This window comes from Natator depressus, chromosome 20 (genome assembly GCF_965152275.1).
Source record: "Natator depressus isolate rNatDep1 chromosome 20, rNatDep2.hap1, whole genome shotgun sequence".
NCBI lineage: Eukaryota > Metazoa > Chordata > Testudines > Cheloniidae > Natator > Natator depressus.
The window spans coordinates 24507629-24529750 of NC_134253.1; the positions used below are offsets into that span (position 1 = coordinate 24507629).

A 22122-nucleotide genomic window follows, 5' to 3' on the forward strand; every position below is an offset into this window, starting at 1 on the left:
GCTGAGACCATTTCAGGGGGGGGCATCAGCAGCAGGACCCCAAGATAGCACCGCAGGGGTTAATTCGCTCCCTGGGGTCCAGGCCTCCAGGGAGACAGGGCCGGCGGGGTGCGGGGAAGATGCTCAGCCCCCAGCAGGATCGGGCCCCGGCGCTGCCACCCGGCTCCTCCAGTCGCATTGCAGCACCCGTGGGCTCCCCTCCCCCGCAGTGTGCGGACAGCACAGGCCTTAAAGGGACAGGCGCCCCTCACCCCCCGCACACGGATGGAGGGGGGGCGTTGCTGGGACCTGGTCATTATCCGAAATATGGGGCCCCCGCCCTAAATCCAGCCCCCCCCACAGCGCCCCCTGCTGGGAGAAACCGGGACTGGAGTAGCCAGGAGACACCCCCACCCCACAGCCAGAGCTCCTGCCCCGCTCCCCACAGACCCCCTGCTGGGAGCCCCAGGACTTCCTAGGGATGGGGGCAGATTTCTCCTTCCCCCACAACTCCAGAGCATGGGGGGGCGGGGGGGGACTGGGCTTCCCTCCAGCACCAGCAGCTGCTGTGCCCGCAAGTTCCCAAAACCGCGCCCGCTGCCGGGAACTTGCCCCCCGCCATCTGATCCCTCCCCCCAGGGCGGGAGACACAGCTGGGCGGGAGGGGGGGGGGGTGTAGGGCTGCGCTGGCATCTGATTCCCCACCCTCCAGCAATGGGATAATACCTCCCCCAAATGTCCCTGCCCAGCACCCCTAGACTTCTCACACTGCACCCACAGACACTCTGAGTACTCCTCAGCCCTGCTCCACATCTCACATCACCCCCCACAACCTCCTCAAATTCCCCACAGCCCCCCACTCCCTCCACAGCCCCCCACAACCCCTTCAAATGCCCCACAGCCCCCCCGAAACCCTGAACAGCCCCCCACAACCCCCTCAAATGCCCCACAGCCCACCGCCATCCTGCACAGTCCCCCACACCTCCTCAAATGCCCCACAGCCTCCCCACACCCTGAAGAGCCCCCCACAACCCCCTCAAATGCCCCACAGCCCACCACCACCCCGCACATCCCCCCATGACCCCTCAAATTTCCCACAGCCCCCATGCTCTGCACTGTTCCCACCCCCCTTAAATGACCCACAGCCCCCCATGACCCCCTCAACTGCCCCACAGTTCCCCAATGCCCCACACAGCCCCCAGAACTGCATACAACCCGCTTGTGCCACCAACAGCCAGCAGCCTTGGGGCTCCCAGTCCCCAAAGCCACTACTTATGGGCCTGCCATTCCCCCCACCAGCCACCAGCAATGGGGCTCACACCTCCTGATGTCCCCATGGACCCCCCCCATGTCCTCCCACCCCCACTCCAACTTCCCAGGCCTGTAACTGACCCCTAAGCTCTGCCTCTGGCCAGTGGGGTAGGCTTGGGCAAGCCTCACCCTGTGCCTCAGTTTCCCCATCTACTAAATGGGAATAATGACACAGCTGTCCTTTGTCGAGCATGTTGCGATCCATGTATGCTAAGAGCGAAGTGTGACTCCTCAGGCTCTATATAGATATGCATCCCCAGGGATTGCTCATTCAGTGATGAGAGGCAGTTGCCTCTGGGGTGGAGCTGTTTATGTAGGGATCCCTCACCCAGCACCAAAATCCAGTCACCTCTGGAGTAAGAGTTGAGGTTTGGTTATACGGTCATCCCTTGCCCAGTACTGAGATGCAGCCACATCTGGGGTGGGGAATAGGGGTTGTTTCTACTGGGATCCATCAGCCGGGGCTGAGAAGCAGACACTTTTGGGGTGGGGTGCAGGGGCTGTTTGTACAGGGATCCCTCGCCCGGTGCTGAAATGCAGCCGCCTTTGGAGGCGAGGTGTGGCAGTTTTTTCACAGCCCCACAAGACAGGCGTTCAGCACAGGAAATGTATTAAAATCCTTCACACAACTGGGGGAATCATGACTAGAATTTGCCCTGCTCCAATCTGGCCAGGACCCTGGAGCTGACACTTCCCCCTGCTCTCTTACAAAAAATGCCAAGGGACCTAAATCACCAAAATGTGTGTGTGTGTGTGTGTCACCCATCCACAAAACAAACAGGGCCAGGCCCAGCTTAGGCTGTGACCCCGCAGACTCTCCCCCGTGCCCAGGCCCACTGCCGCAAGCCCAGACCTGCTTGCCCTATGGGGCAGAGCAGTCTACAGCCAAGAGGGGCAGAAGCCCTCCTCCCCCACAGCTTAGCCCTGCTACGAAAAGGTGACGGCGGCACCGAGCTAAAGATCCCTGTCACGCCAGATGCACAGCCGCACATTTCCGGTGCGGCTCATCTCCGGCCCCCAACCCGGCCCCTCCCGGCTCCGGCAGAAGGCAGGCAGCCATGGAAATCGAACCATGCCAACGATGCATCTGGGATCTCTCCCGGCACCAGGAGCTCTGCCCCCCAGAGATGGAACCCGGGTGCAACACTGAGAACCCTTTTCCCGGGGGCTCCCTCGTCTGTCTGAATCCACCTGTTGTTCTTTGTCTTCTACTTTGCTGGGAAGCTCCCCAGGGCAGGCCTGTCCGTCTGGTCTGTGTCTGTACAGCGCCAAGCACGATGGGGTTCTGAGCCACGACTGGGCTCCTAGGTGCTACCGTAATGCTCCTAATAAATAGCATACAGCGCCCAGCCCAATGGGGTTCTGGGCCACGACTGGGCTCCCGGGCACTACCGTAATGCACCTAATAATAATAAAAACAATATGGATCCTAATTTCCAACATCCCACGTTTAGTCAGAGCAGCTCCACCTTGTGCTCTGAGACTCTGGAGGCCGATCAAGATAATTTGGTGCTCAAGGCAAATGGCTAGGAGTCCTGGGTTCAGTTCCCGGGACAGCCTTAGGCAAAGCACTTTGCCACTCCATGCCTCGGTTTCCCCAGATTGTTAGGCCAAGCAAGGCAGGGCCCTGATCTCAAAAGGCAGAGCCCCTTTTAACTGCTCGCTTCCTGATCAAGTATTGTTGAACTGGAAAGAGGCCCAGAGAAAAGCAAAGTAAACTCATGAGGGGAGGGCGGGGGGAGGGAGGGAATGGGTTATGAAGGGAGACTTTTTTAAAAATCCAGCAGAGCCACCTGATTCCGCAGGAGCGAAGTAATCACCACTCACAGTAAGGGCAATTTTAGGAGGGCTGGTCATCATCATGCTTCAGGGCTTAAAGCCACCAGGGGTCAGGAGGCAAGGTCACTGGGGCAGATTACCCTGCGTGCTGCAGGGTTCTCACACCTCCCGCAGACCCTGCCCAGCAGCCCCCTGTAGCATTTGTCACTTGTTTGCCCTGCACTTGGCACCCTGGCCTGGGGTTCTGGGGCTCCGCTGTTACACCAATCCATCATGAGCAGCCTCCCTACCCCTCTCCAGGGCTGGCTCTGGTTTGGGGAGAACCTGACACCCCAAACCAGGGGCCGCTTTTGGAAATTCTGGGCCTGAATCCGCCGGGGAAGAAATGGCGGAAGCCTCCGTGTGAGGGGGGTGGGGGTTTCCCCGCCAATGGCTGCACAAGTGGCCGTGAGTCCCACAGGTCAGTTTCAGCCCAGAGGCATTCTGGGGATTGTCATCCTGGAGCAGGAGGGGAAGAGGATGTCTTGGACCCCCTGCCATTAACTTCCCGGGGTCAGCTCAGTGCAGTTGGTGCCGTGGGTTCTGATCTCCAGAGGGTTCGGCGCTGTCCAGTGGTGGGGGAGGGGGCAGGGGCTGGTTCTGGGGATCCCAGAAGCAGACCCCGCAGTGGGGGCAGGTGGGTGTTGCCCCCTGTATTTCACTGCAGCCGCGTCACTCCCGCTCTCTCTAGGTCCAACTCTCCTTTACACTCTTCTAGGCCGCTCCGGCAGCCCAAAGGAGTCTGAAAGTGGGGGAATGGCCCCCCAAGGATCATCCCTGAGTGGGGGGCATCTCCAGCTGGCAGTCCTGCAGTCCAGCTGACTGCTCTGGCTGTTCTCTGCCTCCCAGCAGCAAGGGGAAGATGTTAGAGCAGCCCCGAGGCTGCTCTGGGATTGCACAAGGGGATGGGACATGGCCCAGGACTATGGGGAATGCAAAGAGGGAGCCTAAAGTGGGGCATGGCGGGGGGCTTTTTTAACAGTTCTAGTCAGGAAGTGAAGAATACAAGCTCTGAGTGCAACTGCACAGTGGGGTGGGGATTTGGGGGAGCTGGAGTGACCTCCCCCGCTCTGGAATTGGGCCAGAATCAGGCTCAAGACTCACACCCCCAACTGCAGAGGATCTTGACTGGGCCGGACTGGGCCAGCGGTTCTGATCCCCGCTGTGTGTCACAGCCCAGCCCAGTGCGGGATCTACAGGCACTGAAATGAAACAAACATGTTTACTGCCTTGGCAGAGCTGCCGACAGGCCGGTCCCGAGGGCCCTGCGAGCCCCACGGCGGGAGGGAGGTTTCCATCCCAGGTGCTAGCAGGGTGGGGAGGATCCTGATGCTGCACACTGGGCCTGGGGACAGGGGGTGGTCCTCTGGCCCCTCCCCCGTGCCCCCCGCATATATAATAACAGATGAGGGCTGCGCTTGCCCCACCCAGATCAATGCACTTTACAGACATTACTCAGATCAGCTCCATGACTCTGCCCCACCCCGGGTGTTGGGGTCATTATCCCTCCTGTACAGAGGGGGAAACTGAGGCATGGAGGAGGGGAAAGATCTGGGAATAGAACTCAGGAGTCCTGACTCCCATCCCACCCCTAGATCTAACCACTAGGCCCCATTCCCCTCTCCGTGGCCAGACAGAGACCATTTGGGCATGACCATTTGGGCCACCTAGCTGTCCTCTGCCAACACCTCCCACACACACACACTCCCAACTGACCTGGCATCAGAACCCACCAGCCAAACACCAGATTCAGAATGGACCCCATCGCCCGCTCATGGCAGGCAGGGAGCGCCTTGCCCCGTTCGATGCCAGACCTCTGGACATCGCTCGACACGGCCCACCCCGAACAGCCAGCTCCGCCCAGGCACCCGAGGCGCAGTGGGGAGCTCAGAGCAGCTGTGCCCCCCTCATTTCACCCTTCGCCACTCCCTCGCTTTCTCTCTCCACCAGCCTGCCATGCCCGACTCTGGCAGTGCCCACCCCCCAGAGCCCCATTCACGCACCCCACGCCCTGCAGCGCCCACCCACTGCTCCACAGCCCCTGTGCGCCCTAGAAAGTTCCCGGGGCGGGGGGGGGGTTCATGGCCTCGGATGCGGGAGGGTCTCTCAAAGTGGGGTACACCTGGAAAACAGACTGGAGAGACCCACGGATACCACAGCACCCCACCACAGGAGGGGATGCATGGGTGGGGTGACCCCAAACAGCCCCCTCACCCAAGGACGCCCACCAAACGTGGTCCCGGGGCCCAATGTCCCCATCTTAGCGTGGGGGGGGCAGGGAGGGGATCTATGGGAGGGGGGCACCCAGACAGACCCACACAGCTGTACTGCAGGGTGCATTAGCAGCGGGGGGAGGGGGTGGCACCCTGGATCCGTCAGGGCTCCTCCCCCGTCCGTGAGCCAGCAGGGGAGGGGGACCAGACACCCACAAAACCACAGCACCCCCTCCCATGCCAGGCGCGGGGTCCCAGCCCCCTTACCTGGAGCCGTCGCCTGCGGATAATCCCCGAGTCGTCCATCTCCCCCCAGCCAGCAGGCCCCGGGCGCCCCCGAGCCAGCGATGGAGCCGAGGGAGGGGTGGTGGCTGCGGGGGGGGAGCTGGCTGCGGGGGGGGCGAGCGAGGATCCTTCACTCGCGTCTCCTGCCACAAAACTTGGCAGCGACCAGGCCCCTGGCAGCGGCGGCGCCCGGCCCAGCTGCCCAGCGCGGGGGGGGCAGGGCGGGGCGGCTCAGGTGTGCCCCCCCACCTCGCCTGGGGGTCTCAGCCCCCCCGAGGCTCCGCGAGACGCCCCGCAGCCCCCCGCGGGGATCAGCCCAGGTGCGCGCCCGGCTCCATCCTCGCCAGCCGCCGCCTGCGCCCGACCGCCCGGCCCCGGCGAGCTCCCGCTTCCCGCTTAGCTGGGGGGTCCCGGGGCCCCGGGGCCTCCCGCCCCCCCATGCTGCCCCGCCCGTCCGGCTCCCGGGGATGCAGCCGCCTCTGCGCGTCGCCGGCTCCGCTCCCGCGCGGCGGCGAGGGGGGGCCGAGATCCCGGCTGGGCGGCCCGGCCTCGCCAGCCCATGGCCCCCGGGGACGGGGGGGCTGCTCCGCCCGGCTCCCGCTGCTGCGGCAACCGCGGGACAACCCCCCCCCCCGCTCCCCGTTTGGGGCCGGGGATTTAACCCTTCCAGCCCCGCAGCCCCAGGGCCCAGCTCCGCTGAGCTCCGCTTCAGCCCCTGCCCCCACCCCGTCTGCCCCCCCACTGCCCTCACCCTTTGTGCCTCCCGCCCGCTGCCCCCTATGTGCCCCCACCCGGTGTGCCCCCCACCATCCACTGCCCCATCAACCCGCTCCCCCAATGTGCCCCCCTGCCCACACACCCATGAGCCCCCACCATTCCCCTTGCGGCTGCCCCCCAACCCCACACACCCCCATCACATCCACTGCCCCCAGTGTTATCCCCACTCCCTTCCCCCTGCCCGTGTGCCCCCCACTGCCCCCCTTCTCTCAGACCCTGCCCCCTAGAGTCCCCTTAACTCTGGCCCTCTCTCCATGCAATTTTCACACACACCCCTCCCATGCTGGCAATCTTGCGGCCTCTCCCTCTGCACCAGCCTGTTTCCCTCCCTCTACACTGTTGCAAGCACGAGTGTAGACAGCAGTCCGGGGGTGTTGGCTCCTGGGTTAGCGAGGGCCCAGCAGGGCTCGACGACCCCGGGGTTATTGTTGTTTGTATTGTGGAGTTGCCAATCTATATGGGCCCCCTTATGCCAGGCAATGCACAAACCCCGACTGGGATCAGGCCCTCATTGGGCCGGGCACGGCACAGACCCCCACCCGAGATCAGGGCCCCCTATGAGAGACAGTCCCTCTCCTGAACATCTCAATAACCCATGCAGCCAAGGAAGAATTATTATCCCTGCTGTACAGAAAGGGAACTGAGGCACGGAGTGATTAAGTGGCTCACCCATGAGTCCTGGGTTCCCAGCCCCTTCCTCCCCTGGTGCAGGATTGGTCCCAATAGGACCCCAGGAAGCTCCAGGGGGCTGGGGGTGGGGAGCCAGGTCCTCCCAAGGCTAATTGCTTTTGGATTAAGGGCAGGATTAATTGTTAACCCTTTCCCTCCAGGAGTCCACAGCATCTGGTACCCTGAGCTGGGCTGGCTTCATCAGCTGACAGCGCAGGGAACCTGCGGGGGGGGGCAGAAAGACTGCCAGGGAGTCAGTAACGCTAGCTCAGCTCTTCCCCAGCCCCCCTCCCCTGGCAGCTTCCTCCCATCCCTTCCCCCCGCCCTTCCTCTGCAGCCCTCCCCCTCCGGCCTCCTCCCCCTGCCTCTAAGCCCTTCCCCAAGGGGGCCTCCCCTTCCCCCTCCTGCAGCCACCCCCTCTTCCCCCACCTCTCTCTCCTCCCCTCCCCCCCCGTGGCCTCGCTCCCCCTCTCCACTTGCCTCGACCCCCCCCTCCCGCCTGCCCGTCTCTCCCCTCCCCCGCCAGCCCTGACATATGTTAAGAGCCGGATGCATTATTGATCAGGCAGTGTCTGGTCCCGGGGGGCCGGGGCGGGGGGGCTGTCATTGCTCTTAGAAGAGCTGCCAAGCTGTTGCTTCTGCCCCCCTCCCCCACAACGGGGGATCGTCCAGGAATTTCCACCTGGCTGGGGAAGGCGCGAGGGGGCCTGGGGTAAGGGGCTGGGGTCCCCAGTATTGGGCAGTTGCAGGGCTGGGGTAAGGGGCTGGGGGACTGCATCATTGAGTAGTTGGGGGGCAGGGATAAGGGGCAGGGGGTCCCCAGCATCAGGCAGTTGGGGGGCTGGGATAAGGGTCTGGGGTCCCCAGCACTGGGCATTTGGGGGCCTGAATAAGGGGCTGGGGTCCCCAGTATCGGGCAGTTGCGGGGCTGGGGTAAGGGGCTGGGGGTCTGCATCACTGAGTAGTTGGGGGGCAGGGATAAGGGGCAGGGGGTCCCCAGCATCAGGCAGTTTGGGGCTGGGATAAGGGGCTGGGGTTCCCCAGTATTAGGCAGTTGGGGGGCTGGGATAAGGGTCTGGGGTCCCCAGCACTGGGCATTTGGGGGCCTGAATAAGGGGCTGGGGGGCGAGTCCTTAGTGTCTGGCAGTGGGGAATTTGGGCTCTGGCGATGCCCAGAGGGGTCAGTTTCTGTGGGGAGGGGGAGCATATCCCTGCTGCTCGTCCCCATTCCCCCTCCCTCCCCAAGGCCTAGAAAAATCCAGGCTCCAGAGCGAATGGAGCCGCATCCGCGGCCACGTCAGGGAAATGAGCAGGGATGAAATATTCATTGGGGCGACGGAGCGGGGTGGTGGGGGCTGCTCCAGGGGAGGCCGCTGGGCGCATGGCCTGGGGTGGGCAGGGGGGTGCTCCTGGGGAGGGGGGCTCTGCTCAATGGCGGTCTGGCTCTGGTCTGCCCCTTTTCCCCCCGCCCCATGCTCTGAATTCACAAACCACACTGCAGAGGAGGCTGCTGCTTCAGGACGGGGCTCAGTAAGGGGCGCTCTGCCCTGGCAGTCAGGGCTGACCCCAGTGCGGCACTAGGGGGTGCTGGGCTGCAGGGAGCAGGATGGGGGCTCAGCAGGGGGCGCTCTGCCCTGGCAGTCAGGGCTGACCCCAGTGCGGCACTAGGGGGCGCTGGGCTGCAGGGAGCAGGATGGGGGCTCAGCAGGGGGCGTTCTCCCCCGGGCAGTCAGGGCTGACCCCAGTGCGGCACTAGGGGGCGCGGGGCTGCAGGGAGTTGCTGCATTTCAGAGGAGCTGTAAAGCGGAGGGCCTGGCCCGTAACGATCCCCTGGTAGTTTTCGTAAGCCAGGGAGATTTGCAAAGGTGGGTCGCCTGCTGCCGGGGGGGTTGGAGACCATGGGACTCTCATCGCCAAGTAGATCCATCAACATGGGGCCTGGGTTCTGGGGAGACGCAAGCCCGGGGTGACTCTGGTCTCCGCGGCGATTGGCACAGGCAGCTGTCGGGGGTGACGGGTGGTGTCTGGTCTCCAGGGCAGTTCGTGGCCTGGGCCAGCGCCCGGCCCCATCCTGCGCCAGCCTCAGCACGGACGGCCAGGCAGCGTCGGGTCGATGGGCTGGGCCAGCGCCGTAACTGCACTTGATGGGCGGCCAGGGCGATCCGCGGCCTAATGGGGCAGTTAAAGGAAATCAATAGCTAGGGCTGGGCCCAGCCGGCAGAGCAGGGCCTGGAGGCGGGCGTCTGTGTGTGTGTGTGCCAGGCTAGGATGGGGAGGGCAGCCGTGGGTGTGTTTGTGCACAGAGAGGGCCTCTGTGTGTGTGTGTGTGTGTGTGTGTTGCCTGCAGGGGAAGGTGTCTGGCTGGTGGTGGGGAGTGTGTGTGTGTGAAGCTGTGTTTGTGTGCACAGGTGTGTGACGAGGGAGTGGCCGTGGTGTGCGGTAATGGATGGTGAGCAGGGAGCCACAGAGAGGGAGAGAGAAACGGGGCCACTGGTGCCGAAGGCCCAATCTCAGAGTCTTGGAGGCCATGGGCCTGCCCCCCGGAACCACATGGGTCCTTGGTGCCCGGCCCAGTAACAGGGTCACTCCCAGAAGACTGGTTACCGGATGGGGCAGAGACCAGACCCTGGGCCAGGGTGCACGGCGAGCGTGGGCGAGCCTGGCGTGCGTGCCTGGGTGATGCGTGTTCTCACCCGGAAGCCGGCAGTGGCAGGGTTAGCTTGGGAGGAGGCCGCCACAGCCCAGAACTCTGCCCGGGGTGATGGAGGGGGAGGGCCTGGGACAGGCAGAGGAGGGAGAGGCATGTAACACACTCACACACACACACACACTCACCCACACACAGTTGCAGCCAGTCACAGCTGCGGGACATGCCCTGCTCTGGACCCTGCGCTGTCCATGGTGCTGGTGCTGAAGGACAGGGGCTGGGAGCAATACAAGGGCCGGACTCCTGGGTTCTCTCGCCTCCCCCGGGCTGCCGGGGTGGAAAGACCCCACCGCGCTGTGTTTCTGGGCCCGGAGGTGCGAACAGCGGAGCCGCTCAGAGCCCGGACCTCCCCCCACCCCCGCTGGGCCCCTTCCAGTCACAGCACTTTAAGAATCATCCCTGGGGACACGTGAAATATTGGTGGGCCCCACAGAAATGCCGCGGGGCTCTGTCGCTCTCTAGTGGCCAGTCCCTGCACTACAGCCTGGGGGACCGGGGTTCTCTGACACTCCTGCTTCAAGAGCTTCTGTTCAGTCCCCACGGCGAGCGCAAGGGACCGGGGACGGGGAGGGAGGCAGGACTCCTGGGTTCTATTTCTGGCTCTGGGAGGGGAGGGGGGTCCTAGTGGCTTAAAGCAGGGGCGGGGCTGGGCCGCGGGAGAAGGCAGCCCAAGAACCCAGCTTTTGCCTGCTCACTGACAATCCAGAACAGGTGAAGGCCCTGGGGCCAGCGCTTGCCTTGGGCCCACGCCCTCAGGTGCTGGCCCCAGCCAGATGGCAGAAGCTGGTCTAATTCCCCTACCCACAGCGGCCCCTAACCCCTACCTGCTAATCCCATCCGGCGCTTAGTGGAGGTCAGTTCCCTGCCGGGAGCACTGAGGTCACAGCAGTGAAGACACCTGTCCGGAGCAAGCCAGGCAGAGCCCCGGTCCCCAGGGCATGGGCCAACCCTGCGGGCATGGGGGACAGAAGGAGCAATTTCCCCCATCCTATGCCAAACAGCCGTTGGCAAAGCCCTAGTAATACCATGCAGTTTGCTAGCCCTGCCCAGCTATGGATCCCATTGGGGAAACTGAGGCATGGAGCAAGGGCATGAGACGCAGACTCACTGTGACTCAGCCCTGAAAGAGAACCTGGGAAACCTGGTTTTGTGTTCCTCTGTCCCTACCACTAGACTCCACTCCGCTCCCAGAGCTCAGCAGAGAACCCAGGAGTCCTGACTCCCAGCCTCCCCTGCTCTAACCACTAGACTCCACTCTCTTATCCGATCTCATAATTGAACCCAGGAGACTGGAGTCCCTCTCCCTGACTCAGAGCAGACCCCAGGAACCTGCCTCCCAGTCCCATGTGTTCTCGAGCCCCACTTTCACCCCCAACACAAGAGCCATTTAACCCACCCGTAACGTGGGGGGATGTGGCTCCTGCCCAACCTCAGGGGTGGTGGCCGTGTCCCCAGAGCTGCCCTGGGGACCCCTGAAGTGCAGGCTGGGATTGTTCCATCATGGCACATGTAGGTCACAACTCCTGCCCCCGCCATGGGCACCCCAGAGCCTGGCACCCACCAGAGCGCGCAGCCCACTAGGTGGCAGTAGTGATCCGCAGCCAGGGCCCCCCACTGCCCGGCAGCTCCCAGAAAGGCCACTGGGCTCAAGGCCACGCAGGGCTTTAGCCATGCCCCTGCCAGAGCTGGGAGCAGGACACAGGAGTCCTGACTCTCATCCCAGCACCCCCACCCCACCGCACCCCACTCTAACCACTAGACCTCATGCCCCTCCCAGAGCCAGGAGTCCCCATGTGGTGGGGCGAGGGTTAGTGCATTGAACCAAAAGGCTCCTCCAAAACCATTGTGGCCCAGTGGCTCGGACCGGGGCAGGTTCTGGCTTTGTAAGTTACGCAGCTCGGGCTGCAAGGTCCCACCCTGGGGCTGGGGCTGTCTGTCTGTCTGTCCTGATCCCTGACTCCTCCCCCCTGGAGACACCCTTGCAAATCAGACTCCATGGCTGGAAGGCAGCTCCTCGGGTGGGCCATGCAGCGCCTCAGTGATCCCCGGGGGACCCGAAAAGGCCAGGGGGGAGTTAATCACCATTAAAAGGGCAGAAGGAACTCAGAGATCACCTCATGTGGTGTGTGTGAGGGGAGTAAGATGGGGTTCTCAGGGTCCCCTACTTCCCTGGATGCACTGGTAGAGGGCATTCCCTTTCCGTCTGTGCCAGGGTGGCCCATGCCCCAGGCACATTGGGAAGGAGATTGTGGCAGTGAGAAAGCCCTGTGTGCCTGTCTCCAGGATGCCTCCCTAACCAGCACCCCCTGCTGGTTCAGTTGGATACAGGATGGCATTTCACTGTTAAATAGCCGCCATGCCCCACCCCAGAGGCAGCTGCATCACAGCACTGGCTGAGAGACCCCTGTATAAACGGGCCCCCGCACCCACCCCAGAGGTGGCTGCATCTCAGCGCCAGGCGAATAAGCTGCGTCCTGCCCGACCACTGGGGGGAGCGCAAGACTTTGGCTTTAGGGGGCTCCCACGGAAAGAGTCGCTTGCCATTACCCGTGCAGCATTCCCAGCTGGAGGGATTCATGCTCCAGACACTGGCCCGAGCCCGGCCCCTCCCGCGCACGCTGGGTCACGTCCCCGCCCGGGGGCAGTTTTTGGCCCTGGGGAAAAACCTGATGGAAGCTTCCCCCGGATTTGCCTTGTTAATTTACATCAGCTGACCACGTCCCTCCCTGGGCCGGGCCCAGAGCAGGCACCAGACGATCTGATGTGGGAGGAAGGAGCGGGAGAGACAGAGCGCCCCCCACAGCCCCCCCGGGCGTACACCAGTGTGACGCGGGCGACTCCGGATTCACCCCAGCGCCGCTCCGGCGGGCGAGTGGCTGCTGCCGGGATTTGCTTTGCAGCAGCGGGAGCAGGAGGAGGCGAGCTGAGGCGCCGCTCCCCTGCCCAGCGGCGGCAGTGGGGTGGAAGAAGGGGGGAGATCGCCCCCCCGGTCACCCAGGCAAGACCCCCCAGTCCAGCAGCCAGCTCAGGTAGGCCCAAGGGGTGGGGTGGGGAGGGTCGATTTCCCCCCTGGTTTATTATAGCAGGCGCGGGGGGCGGGGTCTGGTGGCCCAGTTACACCCTCCTGCAGCCACTAGGGAAAAGGGGGTGCGGGGGTCCCCCATCCCCTGGCGGTAACACATCCACTCTGCGGCGCTGCAGACCCAGAGGAGCCCGACGCCCCCAATCCTGCGGGCTTGGTTCTGCCCCTGAGAGTAGCCCGTGGCCGGGGGGGCTGGGAAGTGGAGATGGGGGGCTCCACCCGCCCCCATAGAAATCCCAGCGGCTGCTGTGCGGATGGGGGGTTATCACATCAGAACATGGGGCTATAAGGGGGGCTCCTGGGTCACGGAGTTCAGCCCCTTGCTAGCGCAGGCCGCCCCTATAACTTGGGGGGGGGCACGGCTTGCGTGGGGGAGGGAGAGAATCAGGGACACGGAGTGAGAACCGGACTTTGTCCCTCCCGTGGGTCGCAAGTTTGAAATCACCCGAAGAACTATTCACTCCGCCCCTCCCCCCCTCGATTCACTCCGCCCCCCCCCATCTACCCCTCCCCCGGCAGCCGGGCTCCCTACCCACCCGGATCAAAGCCAGACGAGTCCAGAGCAGGAGAAGGAAAACTCGCCCCGGCGGAAGTAAATCAAAGATTTGCCTGGTAAATCAAAGCAGCGGAGAGTTTGGGGTGAGTGGGGGGGGGGGCAGGGGCGAGGGTCCTGCCCCATCGAGGGGTGGCGGCTTTGATTTTATTGGGGGGAGAAAGCGTGATTTCAGGGTTATGGAAATCGTGACTTTGGGGGGAGGTTAAGGAGCTGGCTGGGGTGCCAGGACTCCTGGGTTGAGCGCCCTGCTCTGGCCCAGGCTTCCCCTGGGAGCTGGGACCAGTCACTTTAATATCTCCCTGCCTCAGTTTCCTCCTCTATAACCCCACCACCACCACCACTCAGCTCCCCGGTAGTGCCCCGGTTCTCAGCCAGGGGTCCGGGGAGCCCTGCCAGGTTTATAACAGGGGACATGAAAGGCACTGGCCCAGTCAGTACACAGGACGATGCTTTGTTTCTACCGCTGGACAGACTAGCCACGGAAATGGAAGCAGGATATTTCTGTCCCAGTGGATTGATTTTACCATGATCTGGTTAAAAGGAGAAAGTCGGCAGTTGCTCAGTAATGGTCCGGCTGGGGCACTTGTATTTTGATGTCTGATTCTGTAAGCAAGTGGTTTTTGGTGAGGTGAAACTTGGGGTACGCGAGGCCAATCAGGCTCCTGAAAGGGGGCGGGTGGTCTGGAAAGGCCGGGAGCGGCTGCCGTAGGGCACCTTGAGTGCTGAGAGGGCTGTAGAAAGGCATTTTACACGTGAGGAAGGGGGGGCACGGAGTAGGGAAATGACTCCCCAAAAGTCGTGCAGCACAGCTCGGAAGGGAACCCAGGCGTCCTGACTTCCAGTTCCCCCTGCTCTAACCCACCAGGTCCCACTCCCCACCCAGAGCTGGAAATAGAACCCAGGAGTCCTGACTGCCAGCCCCACCCCCTTCAAATTCAACCAGGATGCCTGCAAAGTGCTTGGTTCACAATTGCACAGTGGGGACGAGCTGGCTAGGGGGTAGCAGGGCTGAACAGGGGCTGGTGTTACAGTGGGTCACAAACTGACTATGAGTCAACAGCCGGATGCGGTTCCAGTTGCAAAGGTGGCGAGCACCCTCCGGGGTGCGTTAGCGAGACACGGGAGGTCACTGTCTGGCTCTGCTCGGCCCCGGTGAGTCCTGGGCCCACTTCCGGGCGCCGCATTCTAGGAGTCCTGATTGTTGGTCCTCTGCTCTAACCACTAGACATCCCTCCCCTTGCAGAGCCGGGGATAGAACCTAGGCCTCCTGCTTCCATTCTTTGCACCCCGCTGCAGCCGGGGCACAATCAGCGGCCGGAGCCTGTCGAAAGGCTGCTCTAGATTGAGCGGTTTGATCTATGGTCCTTGGGGCCGTGTGAGCATGGCGCTGCCTAGGTGAGGGGGCTCCTTGGGGGGGCTCAGATGGGATCGCTGCCCCAGATCAGACCTGGGCCCATCCAGCCCCTTACCCTATCAGCTGCAGGGCCCAAGTCCAGCTGTTTCATAGGAAGGTGCAAGAAATGCCCTAGTAGATGATCCCGGAGTAACCTGCTGGGGGTGGGGGGGAATGGTCCCTCCAGCCCCAGGTGGAGAAATTGTCTCTACATAGTCACATGCAACTTGCCTGGCCCCCACTGGCTCCCAGCAGGACCTGGGGGGTGGGGGAGATAGGAAGGAGGGAGGCTGTTAGCTCTCAATAGCACCTGCTGGCTCTCCTCCTTTGCTCTCCTGGCCCCCAGCTCTAACCACTAAACCATTCTCCCTCCCCGAGCTGGGGATAGAACCCAGGAGTCCTGACTCACAGCCCTGCCCCTCCTCGCTCTAACCACTAGACACCACTCCCCACCCAGAACTGGGACTAGCAGTCAGGAGTCCTGGCTCCTGGGGTCAATCCTTTGATTGCCTTGTGCCTCAGTTTCCCCCATCTGACTGGGGATAATGATCCTTCCTTGGTCTAGTTAGACTGAGATCAGCTTGGGGCAGGGACTGCCTCAGAGGTCTCTGTGCAGCACCTGGCACAATGGGGCCCTGATCGTGGTGGGGGCGGAGGTCTCCAGGTGCTACTGTAATGCTGCTAATATCGCACACACCATAATGGGACCCTGACTTGGCTGAAATTGTATCAGTTTAAAAAAACAGAACAAAACCAACAGTGCCACCCGAGGGGTGTGTCAATAATTCCCGTTCGCCGGCGGTTCCGGGGGTCAGGACAGGAGCAGAGAGACGCTGACTCCGGCACGGTGTGCAGTACGGCTCGGAGCCTCGTCCTCTTCCTGCAAGCCCCAGCTCCTGGGGGGCAGGGGGGCACTCTGCTCCTGTTTGTTTTCCTCAAAAGCCAGAATCCAGCCCTCACACTGCCAACGAAAAGCAGGAAAATGCGACTCCCCAAAGACTCAACCCACCCCCCAGGTCCAAAAATAACTCCCCGGTTTTTCTAAATTTCTCATGTTTTTTGGGGGGGGGGCGACACATTGCTGGGGCTGGTAACATGGCACCCCTCCCCCACCCATGCAAACATTTGTCCTTCTGGGAAGGAAAACCAGTTCTTTCTGATGTGACTCAGAGCCAGGACTCCTGGGTTCTTTCCCGAGCTCTGGGATGAGGGGAGCAGGGTCTAGTGGTTAGAGCGGGGGGAGCCGGGGAGCCAGGTCTCCTGGGTTCTGTTCCCTGCGCTGGAATGAGGGGAGCGGGGTCTAGTGGTTAGAGCAGGGGCTGGAAGCCAGGCTGGGTTTGGTCCCTAGCTGCACTTTTACCAGCTGCCCTTGGGGAGAGCAGGGAGTTGGGTTTCTCCTAGGCAAGCAGCATGGGGTGTGTGTGTGTGGGGGGGGGGAATCTGATCTCCCAGTGGAGAGGATGCTGCCAGAGCCAGGTGCCCCCCTCCCCCCCCCCACATACCTGCCGTGTCTAATTTCACCCCGTCGGCCTAATTTGCTGGGGAAGGCAGGATCTGGCTCCGTAAGCAGGAGTCACCTTGGGCCTCGGGGGCAGAAGCTGCCAAGTCCAACTTAGAGCCAGGTCTTTAATTCAAATCCAATTAGGGGGCACGGATCAGATGCGCTGAGCCTCTCCCAAGGCACCTTCTCCAGCATGTGAGCCGCCCAGTTCCTCGCAGGGGATGAGGGTCTAATGTCACCCACAGGAATGAGCCCCTCTGCCAAGGAAGGGTCTGAGACTAGAACCCAGGAGTCCTGGCTCGCAACCCCCTCTTCTCCAACCCCTGATACAGTCTCCACTGGAAGTCAAGTCGACCCTGGAAAGATGCAGTTCACCCAGCATGGTGGGAATTACAGCAGAGATAGAGCCCGGGGGCTAGGGCAGCCGTGAGAGCTTAGATGTGAGGACTGAGGCTGGTTGGATCCTTTCCTGGCCTAGGGGATGGTCTGTGGTTACTGGGGAAATTCTGGGTCAGTCACTGTGATGCTCCAGGGCACTGATCACTGCAGGGGTCAGGAAGGACTCTGTGCAGCTTCCCAGCCAGCCCAGTGCCAGAGGGCAAAGCGGCTGGGGGTCAACGACTGACTGTCCCTGCTGAGTGTCAGCAGCCCCCAATGTCCAGCCCTGCGGGCGCTGAATAATGCCCAAAGGAGCCGTGCCAGAGGGGACTTGGGCTGTCAGAGAGAGACCCAGATGGGGCAGGGGGTGGGGAGGTAGAGAGAGACAGCACTGTACACTGCCTCCCCCCCTCCCTGGACTCAGTATCACCCCTGCCCTTCCCCAAGCCAAGCTGGTCCCAGAGTGGGGACCTCCCAACCCCCACAGCCAGCCTTACTGTCCCCCCCACATCCCCCAGCCCATCCCCCTCTTAACCCCACCCCCACCCCCCAGGGCAGGCCGGTCTGTCCGGTTCAGGGGCAGGCTACTGGGGGAGCCCCCAGTCTTTCCCTTCTGACCAAACTCCCCCGCTTTGGTTCTGTTCCCAGGTGCCATGAGTGGCGGGGGCAGCGTGTGGGCACTGGCCATCGGCTGGGCGCTGGCCATGCTGTGCGGAGGCACCGGGGGCCTGGACAGCCGTTGCCTGGCTGGAGGGAAGCACAAGGTGGCCCCTAGCCCCGAGGGGCAGCTGGGCGTTTGCCAGCTCTACGCTGACAGTGAGTGATGGGCATGGGGTGGCCCGGGATGGGGTGGAGTGTGCAGCGGGTAGGCCACAAAATCCGAGGTTTGGGGAGGACGAAATTGGGTCAGAGCAGGTGGTTTCAAGGGGTTTCTCCAGTCCCAGCCCCCTGCTCTAACCACTAGACCCCACTCCCCTCCCAGAGCTGGGGCTAGAACCCAGGAGTCCTGGCTCCACAGCCCACCCCTCGCTCTATCCACTAGACCCCAGTGAGCAGTGGCTTTGCCCCCGTGTTGCTGGGGCTCCCTGTGCTTTGGAGAACGAGAGGGGCCCAGCACCCCCCACACGCCAGGCCCTGCCCTGGGGAGCCCCTGGCATGGGGTGGGCCGGGTCAGTGGGGGGTCAGGGCCCTGGGTGAGGAGTCAAGGGTGGCGCTGATGGACGGCCTCTTCCCAGACGCCTGCTGCTCCCCCAAGGTGGCCCAGGAGATCTCCAGCGCCCCACTCGCCAAGGTCAACGACATCTCCTGGAATCGCTGCAGGAGCCTCAGCCCCAGGTAGGACTGCCTGACCCCGCCCTCTGCCTGCCTCGGCTGTGAGCTTCCCCGCAGCAGTGTCCTGCTAGCACCCAGCTACCCCCAGCTGTGAGCTTCCCCACAGCAGTGCCCTGCTAGCACCCAGCTACCCCCAGCTGTGAGCTTCCCTGCAGCAGTGCCCTGGTGGTGGATGGTGACACACACTCAATTTGAAATTCTAGCCTAGAAGCCGAGGGTTACACAAAGACCTAAGTTATAGCCCAACCTAAACAGATGGGACCAGCAGGGCAGAGCACCCCCTAGTGCCACCCTGGGGTCAGCACTGAGAGGGAGTGCTGCCTGCTGAGCCCCCGCCCCACTCCCTGCAGCACAGCGCCCCCTAGTGCCGCCCTGGGGCATTGGGGCCAGCACTGCCTGCTTGGGGGATAGCGCCCCCTAGTGCCGCCCTGGGGCATTGGGGCCAGCACTGCCTGCTTGGGGGATAGCGCCCCCTAGTGTCGCCCTGGGGCATTGGGGCCAGCACTGCCTGCTTGGGGGATAGCGCCCCCTAGTGCCACCCTGGGGCATTGGGGCCAGCACTGCCTGCTTGGGGGATAGCGCCCCCTGCTGAGCCCCCGCCCCACTCCCTGCAGCATCCTGCCAGTGCACGGCTCAAGGTGCAACCACTGTGGGCCTCCCCACTCTAATGCCCCCTCTCCCCGCTCTCCCTCCCCAGGTGCAAGCACTACCTCCAGCGGGTTGAATGCTTCTACCGCTGCTCCCCCAGCGCCGCCCGCTGGCCCCACCCCCAGCGCCCCACAGCTGTCCTGGAGGTGCCCCTCTGCCTGAGCTTCTGTGAGGCGTGGTAAGTCAATGCACCTTCCTCGCCGGGTTAGAGCAGGGGGGGCTGGGAACCGGGACTCCTGGGCCCTATCCCTGGCTCTGGGAGAGGAGTGGGGCCCAGTGGTTAGAAAGGGGGGGGAGCCAGGACCCCTGGGTTCTATCCCTGGCTCTGGGAGGGAAGCAGGGTCTAGTGGTTGGTGGGGGTAGGGGCTGGGAGCCAGGCTATTCCTAGGGAGGGTGTGAATTCACCTGTGACTCCAGGCAGCAATGGCCAAGGGGAAAAGAGAATCCAGTCCCCATGACAAGCTCCAGGATGGGCTGGTCGGAAGGTCTCTCCCACCTGTGGGGAACTGCCCCTTTAATGCAGCCCAATGGACTGGTAGAACTCCCTGCTGCAAGGAGCTGGAGTGCAGCAGCAAAGCTGGGCTACTGGGCTGGATGGACGCAGGGGTCTGATGTGGGGCAATACGGGGATAGATTGGCCCTGGAACACCCCAGCTGAACAGCCCCATAGTCTGTCTCAATTCCAGCCTGTTCCCCCCTTCTCACCGCTCCCCCCCCGCCAGGTATGAAGCCTGCAAGGATGACCTGACTTGTGCCCGCAACTGGGTGAGTGACTGGCAGTGGGGTCCTCAGGGAAACAACTGCAGCCGGGACTGTGTGCCCTACAGCCAGGTGAGGGGGCTCTGCTACTGGGGGAGGGGGTTGGCTCAGCCCTGCTGGGGGAAGGCCGGGGTGGGGGGGAAGTGGGGGACTGGGACTCCATGGCTGAGCTGCCCTGCTCAGGCTGCTGGGTTGGCACCAACTGGGCAGGGCGGATTCTGTAGTACAGGCACCTCAGAGCTGGGCTGAGACCCGTCCAACTCCTGGCATGCAGGGCTGGAATGGGACACAGAGCCTTTCCCCTCTAGAGGGCGCCAGCGCCTATCCAGCCCCAGGGCAGGGTGCTGGCTGGCTCAGAGGGACAAACCCGCAGGGTGCTGTCCTACTTGGGATGGATAGAGGGGGCTGGGGCTGGGTGAATTGGGCGGGGGGATAGAGATCCCCACTCCTGATCCCCATGTGCCCACAGCCTGGGCAGCAGGTCAGGGGGCTGGGGGGAGCTGGCACCACCCCAGCCATTGCCAGGAGATCTCCCCGCGCCCAGCCCAACAGGCTGCTGCCTTGGCCCACATGCGGCTCCCAGACACTGAGCCAGCTAGCACCTGCCGGGGGTAGCAGAGCTGCAAACGCTGGCAGGGCCCCCTGCCTGGCAGCCCCCACCACCAAAGGGTGCCCATGGGGCCCAGCACCTGTACCTGGGGACGGAGCGTGAGCATCCCTGCCCTCTCTGTGCTCCGAGACTGGCAGAGGGATTTGGCCTGAGACTCAACCTCTCCTCCCCCTGCCCTGGATCTGAGCTGGCACCCCCTAGAGGGGAAAGGCCCCATGCCCCATTCCCCACCCCCCTGAGCCAGCCAGTTCCCCTGCCCTGGGGCTGGATTGGAGCCAGTGCCCCCTAGAGGGGAAAGGCCCCAGGTCTCACCCCCTAACCTCTCCCCTCTCTCTGCCCCCCAGATGTACCGGGACGGCAGGGAGCTCTGCGAGAACATCTGGGGCGACTCCTTCGTGGCCGCCCGGGAGCCCTGCCCCTGCCTGAGCCTGACAGGCTCCGACACCGACCCTCTGCCCGAGGACGGGGACAGCTCGGAGGAGCCTGACTCCACCAAAGCCGGCAGCCCCCGGGGGCCCTGCCCGGCCAGCGGCCTCCTCCGGCGCGGCCTGCACAAGCGCTCCGTCTTCATGGAGGATGTGGAGGGGAGCGGGAGCGGGAGCGGGCTCTAGAGCCGCTGGCCCCTCCCGCCCCAGCTCCCCCACTCCCTAGGAGAGCCCCTCCCACACCAGGTGGGGGGGGCGGGAAATGCTTGTAATCTATGTAAATCCCTGACCCCTATGATTGTCCCCCCCACGCAAACTGTGACTGCTTCTCTAGCTCCTCTTGCACCCCATCCAGCCACCTACAGGAGGGGGGACCCACATAGCCCTCCTCCCGCCACAGCCATAGGGCCTAGCTCAAAGGGTGTTAGCTTCCCCCGCCCCAAGCACCCGACTTCCCAGAGAGGGCGTCCCTGCTCGCCACCAGCTCCCCCCAGGCCCCAGTCACATAGGGATGCAGCTGTATTATCCTCTTGCTATACTACAGAGGGGGAAACTGAGGCACAGAGTGGGGACACCTGAGAGTAACTCAGTGTAGTGGCTCGGCTCTCTCATGCAGGCCAGGACCTGGAGTGGCTGCTGGCCAAAGGCTCAGGGGCAGGGGAGGATGCTGCGCAGGTTCCAGGTTGACACCCCCCACCAACGGGGATCGACCCCTTGACACGGAGGAGCTGACGATAAGCCAGGTCCATTTGCTTCATGCTGGGCCAACTCCTTAACTGCTCTATGAGAGTCAGACAGCAGGGGGTGACAAAGAGCCCACTGACACCACAGGGGCAGCAGCCAGCGCTCTCCCTACTAGTCACTGCTGACCCCAATGCCAGGCTCGGGGACACTCTGTCGATTCCACCCAGCCCAAGCAACAGCATTTGCACCTAGCCTGCATGCTAAAGCTTGTTGCAACCCCTCACAAGCTAGTGTAGACAGAACCTGCCATGTCTTTGCTGCGGCTAGCGGGCAGGGATATAGCTGGGCAGGGTGACGGCATGCCCACCCAGGACAGCGCTAGGGGATGCTGGGCTGCGAGGTGGGGGCTCGCTCCCTGAGCAGTCTGTGCTGACCTCAGGGCCCCAGCACAGCAGTAGGGGGGTGCTGTGCAGACAGATTGGTGGGGCAAACCATGGACACTCATTCCGCACTGCAAGAGCCCAAGAAGCCAGAGGCTTCCATCCCAAAGCAAGGATCTGCCCCCCCGGCAGGGGGAGAAGGGGAATCGGCGGTGTAGGGGGAAGATCGTGCCAGTGTTTTAAGCCAGTCCCCCCTCAAAGCAGCCCCAAACCTTCTGAAATATACCCCGCTCCCGGACTCAATCCCCTTGCTCTGAGCGTCAATTCCCACAGGGCCACCCCTGCCCCTTACTTGCCCATTTGCTCCCCAGAACTGGGATTACAAGGGGAAATATGCTGTTTGAAAAGCAGATGAAACTGTGGAAAGAAAACTAAAATAAAAACCTTTCAAATTTGGTCCATGGGATTTTTTTGGCTCCTCCCCTTTTTTCTAGTCAGCTCCACCCCAGAGGTGGCTGCAGGGCTCAGGGACACAGCGGGACACACTGCATTGGGGGCGGGGGGAAGAAACACACCTATTACAAACTCCAGAGATGTTTCAAAATGTTTTATTAA

At 62.9% G+C, this 22122-nt stretch overlaps 2 protein-coding genes across 4 annotated transcripts in view; one reads left to right on the top strand and one right to left on the bottom strand.

The window, feature by feature from the left end:
• The window catches only part of MAST1 (microtubule associated serine/threonine kinase 1), a 39904-nt gene extending 34118 nt beyond the window's left edge, over positions 1-5786 (bottom strand). Inside the window, exon 1 of the mRNA XM_074935630.1 lies at positions 5589-5786. Coding sequence (XP_074791731.1) covers positions 5589-5627 — 39 coding nt within the window. The 5' untranslated portion in view covers positions 5628-5786. The remainder of the gene's footprint in view (positions 1-5588) is intronic.
• Positions 5787-12297: 6511 nt separating this feature from the next.
• On the top strand, positions 12298-21926 carry RTBDN (retbindin). 3 transcript variants are annotated; one of them, XM_074934860.1, is made up of 7 exons: positions 12654-12788; positions 13361-13480; positions 17318-17485; positions 17905-18004; positions 18699-18827; positions 19372-19480; positions 20363-21926. In XM_074934860.1, exons 3-7 carry the CDS (start codon positions 17323-17325, stop codon positions 20627-20629), a joined length of 768 nt encoding a protein of 255 aa, XP_074790961.1. In that variant the 5' UTR covers positions 12654-12788; positions 13361-13480; positions 17318-17322; the 3' UTR covers positions 20630-21926. The 3 variants fall into 3 exon arrangements, with proteins under 3 accessions (XP_074790959.1, XP_074790961.1, XP_074790960.1); XM_074934859.1 differs by having other exon boundaries at positions 13361-13453; XM_074934858.1 differs by lacking the exon at positions 13361-13480 and having other exon boundaries at positions 12298-12788.
• The last annotated feature ends 196 nt before the right edge of the window (positions 21927-22122 follow it).

Excerpts from the sequence above, each read along its gene's own strand:
- RTBDN (XM_074934858.1), top strand. The coding sequence starts at position 12,521 with ATGTGGGAGGAAGGAGCGGGAGAGACAGAGCGCCCCCCACAGCCCCCC. Across the intron at positions 18,005-18,698 it reads TGCAGGAGCCTCAGCCCCAG|GTGCAAGCACTACCTCCAGC; the intron begins GTAGGACTGCCT and ends CTCCCTCCCCAG. Across the intron at positions 19,481-20,362 it reads ACTGTGTGCCCTACAGCCAG|ATGTACCGGGACGGCAGGGA; the intron begins GTGAGGGGGCTC and ends TCTGCCCCCCAG.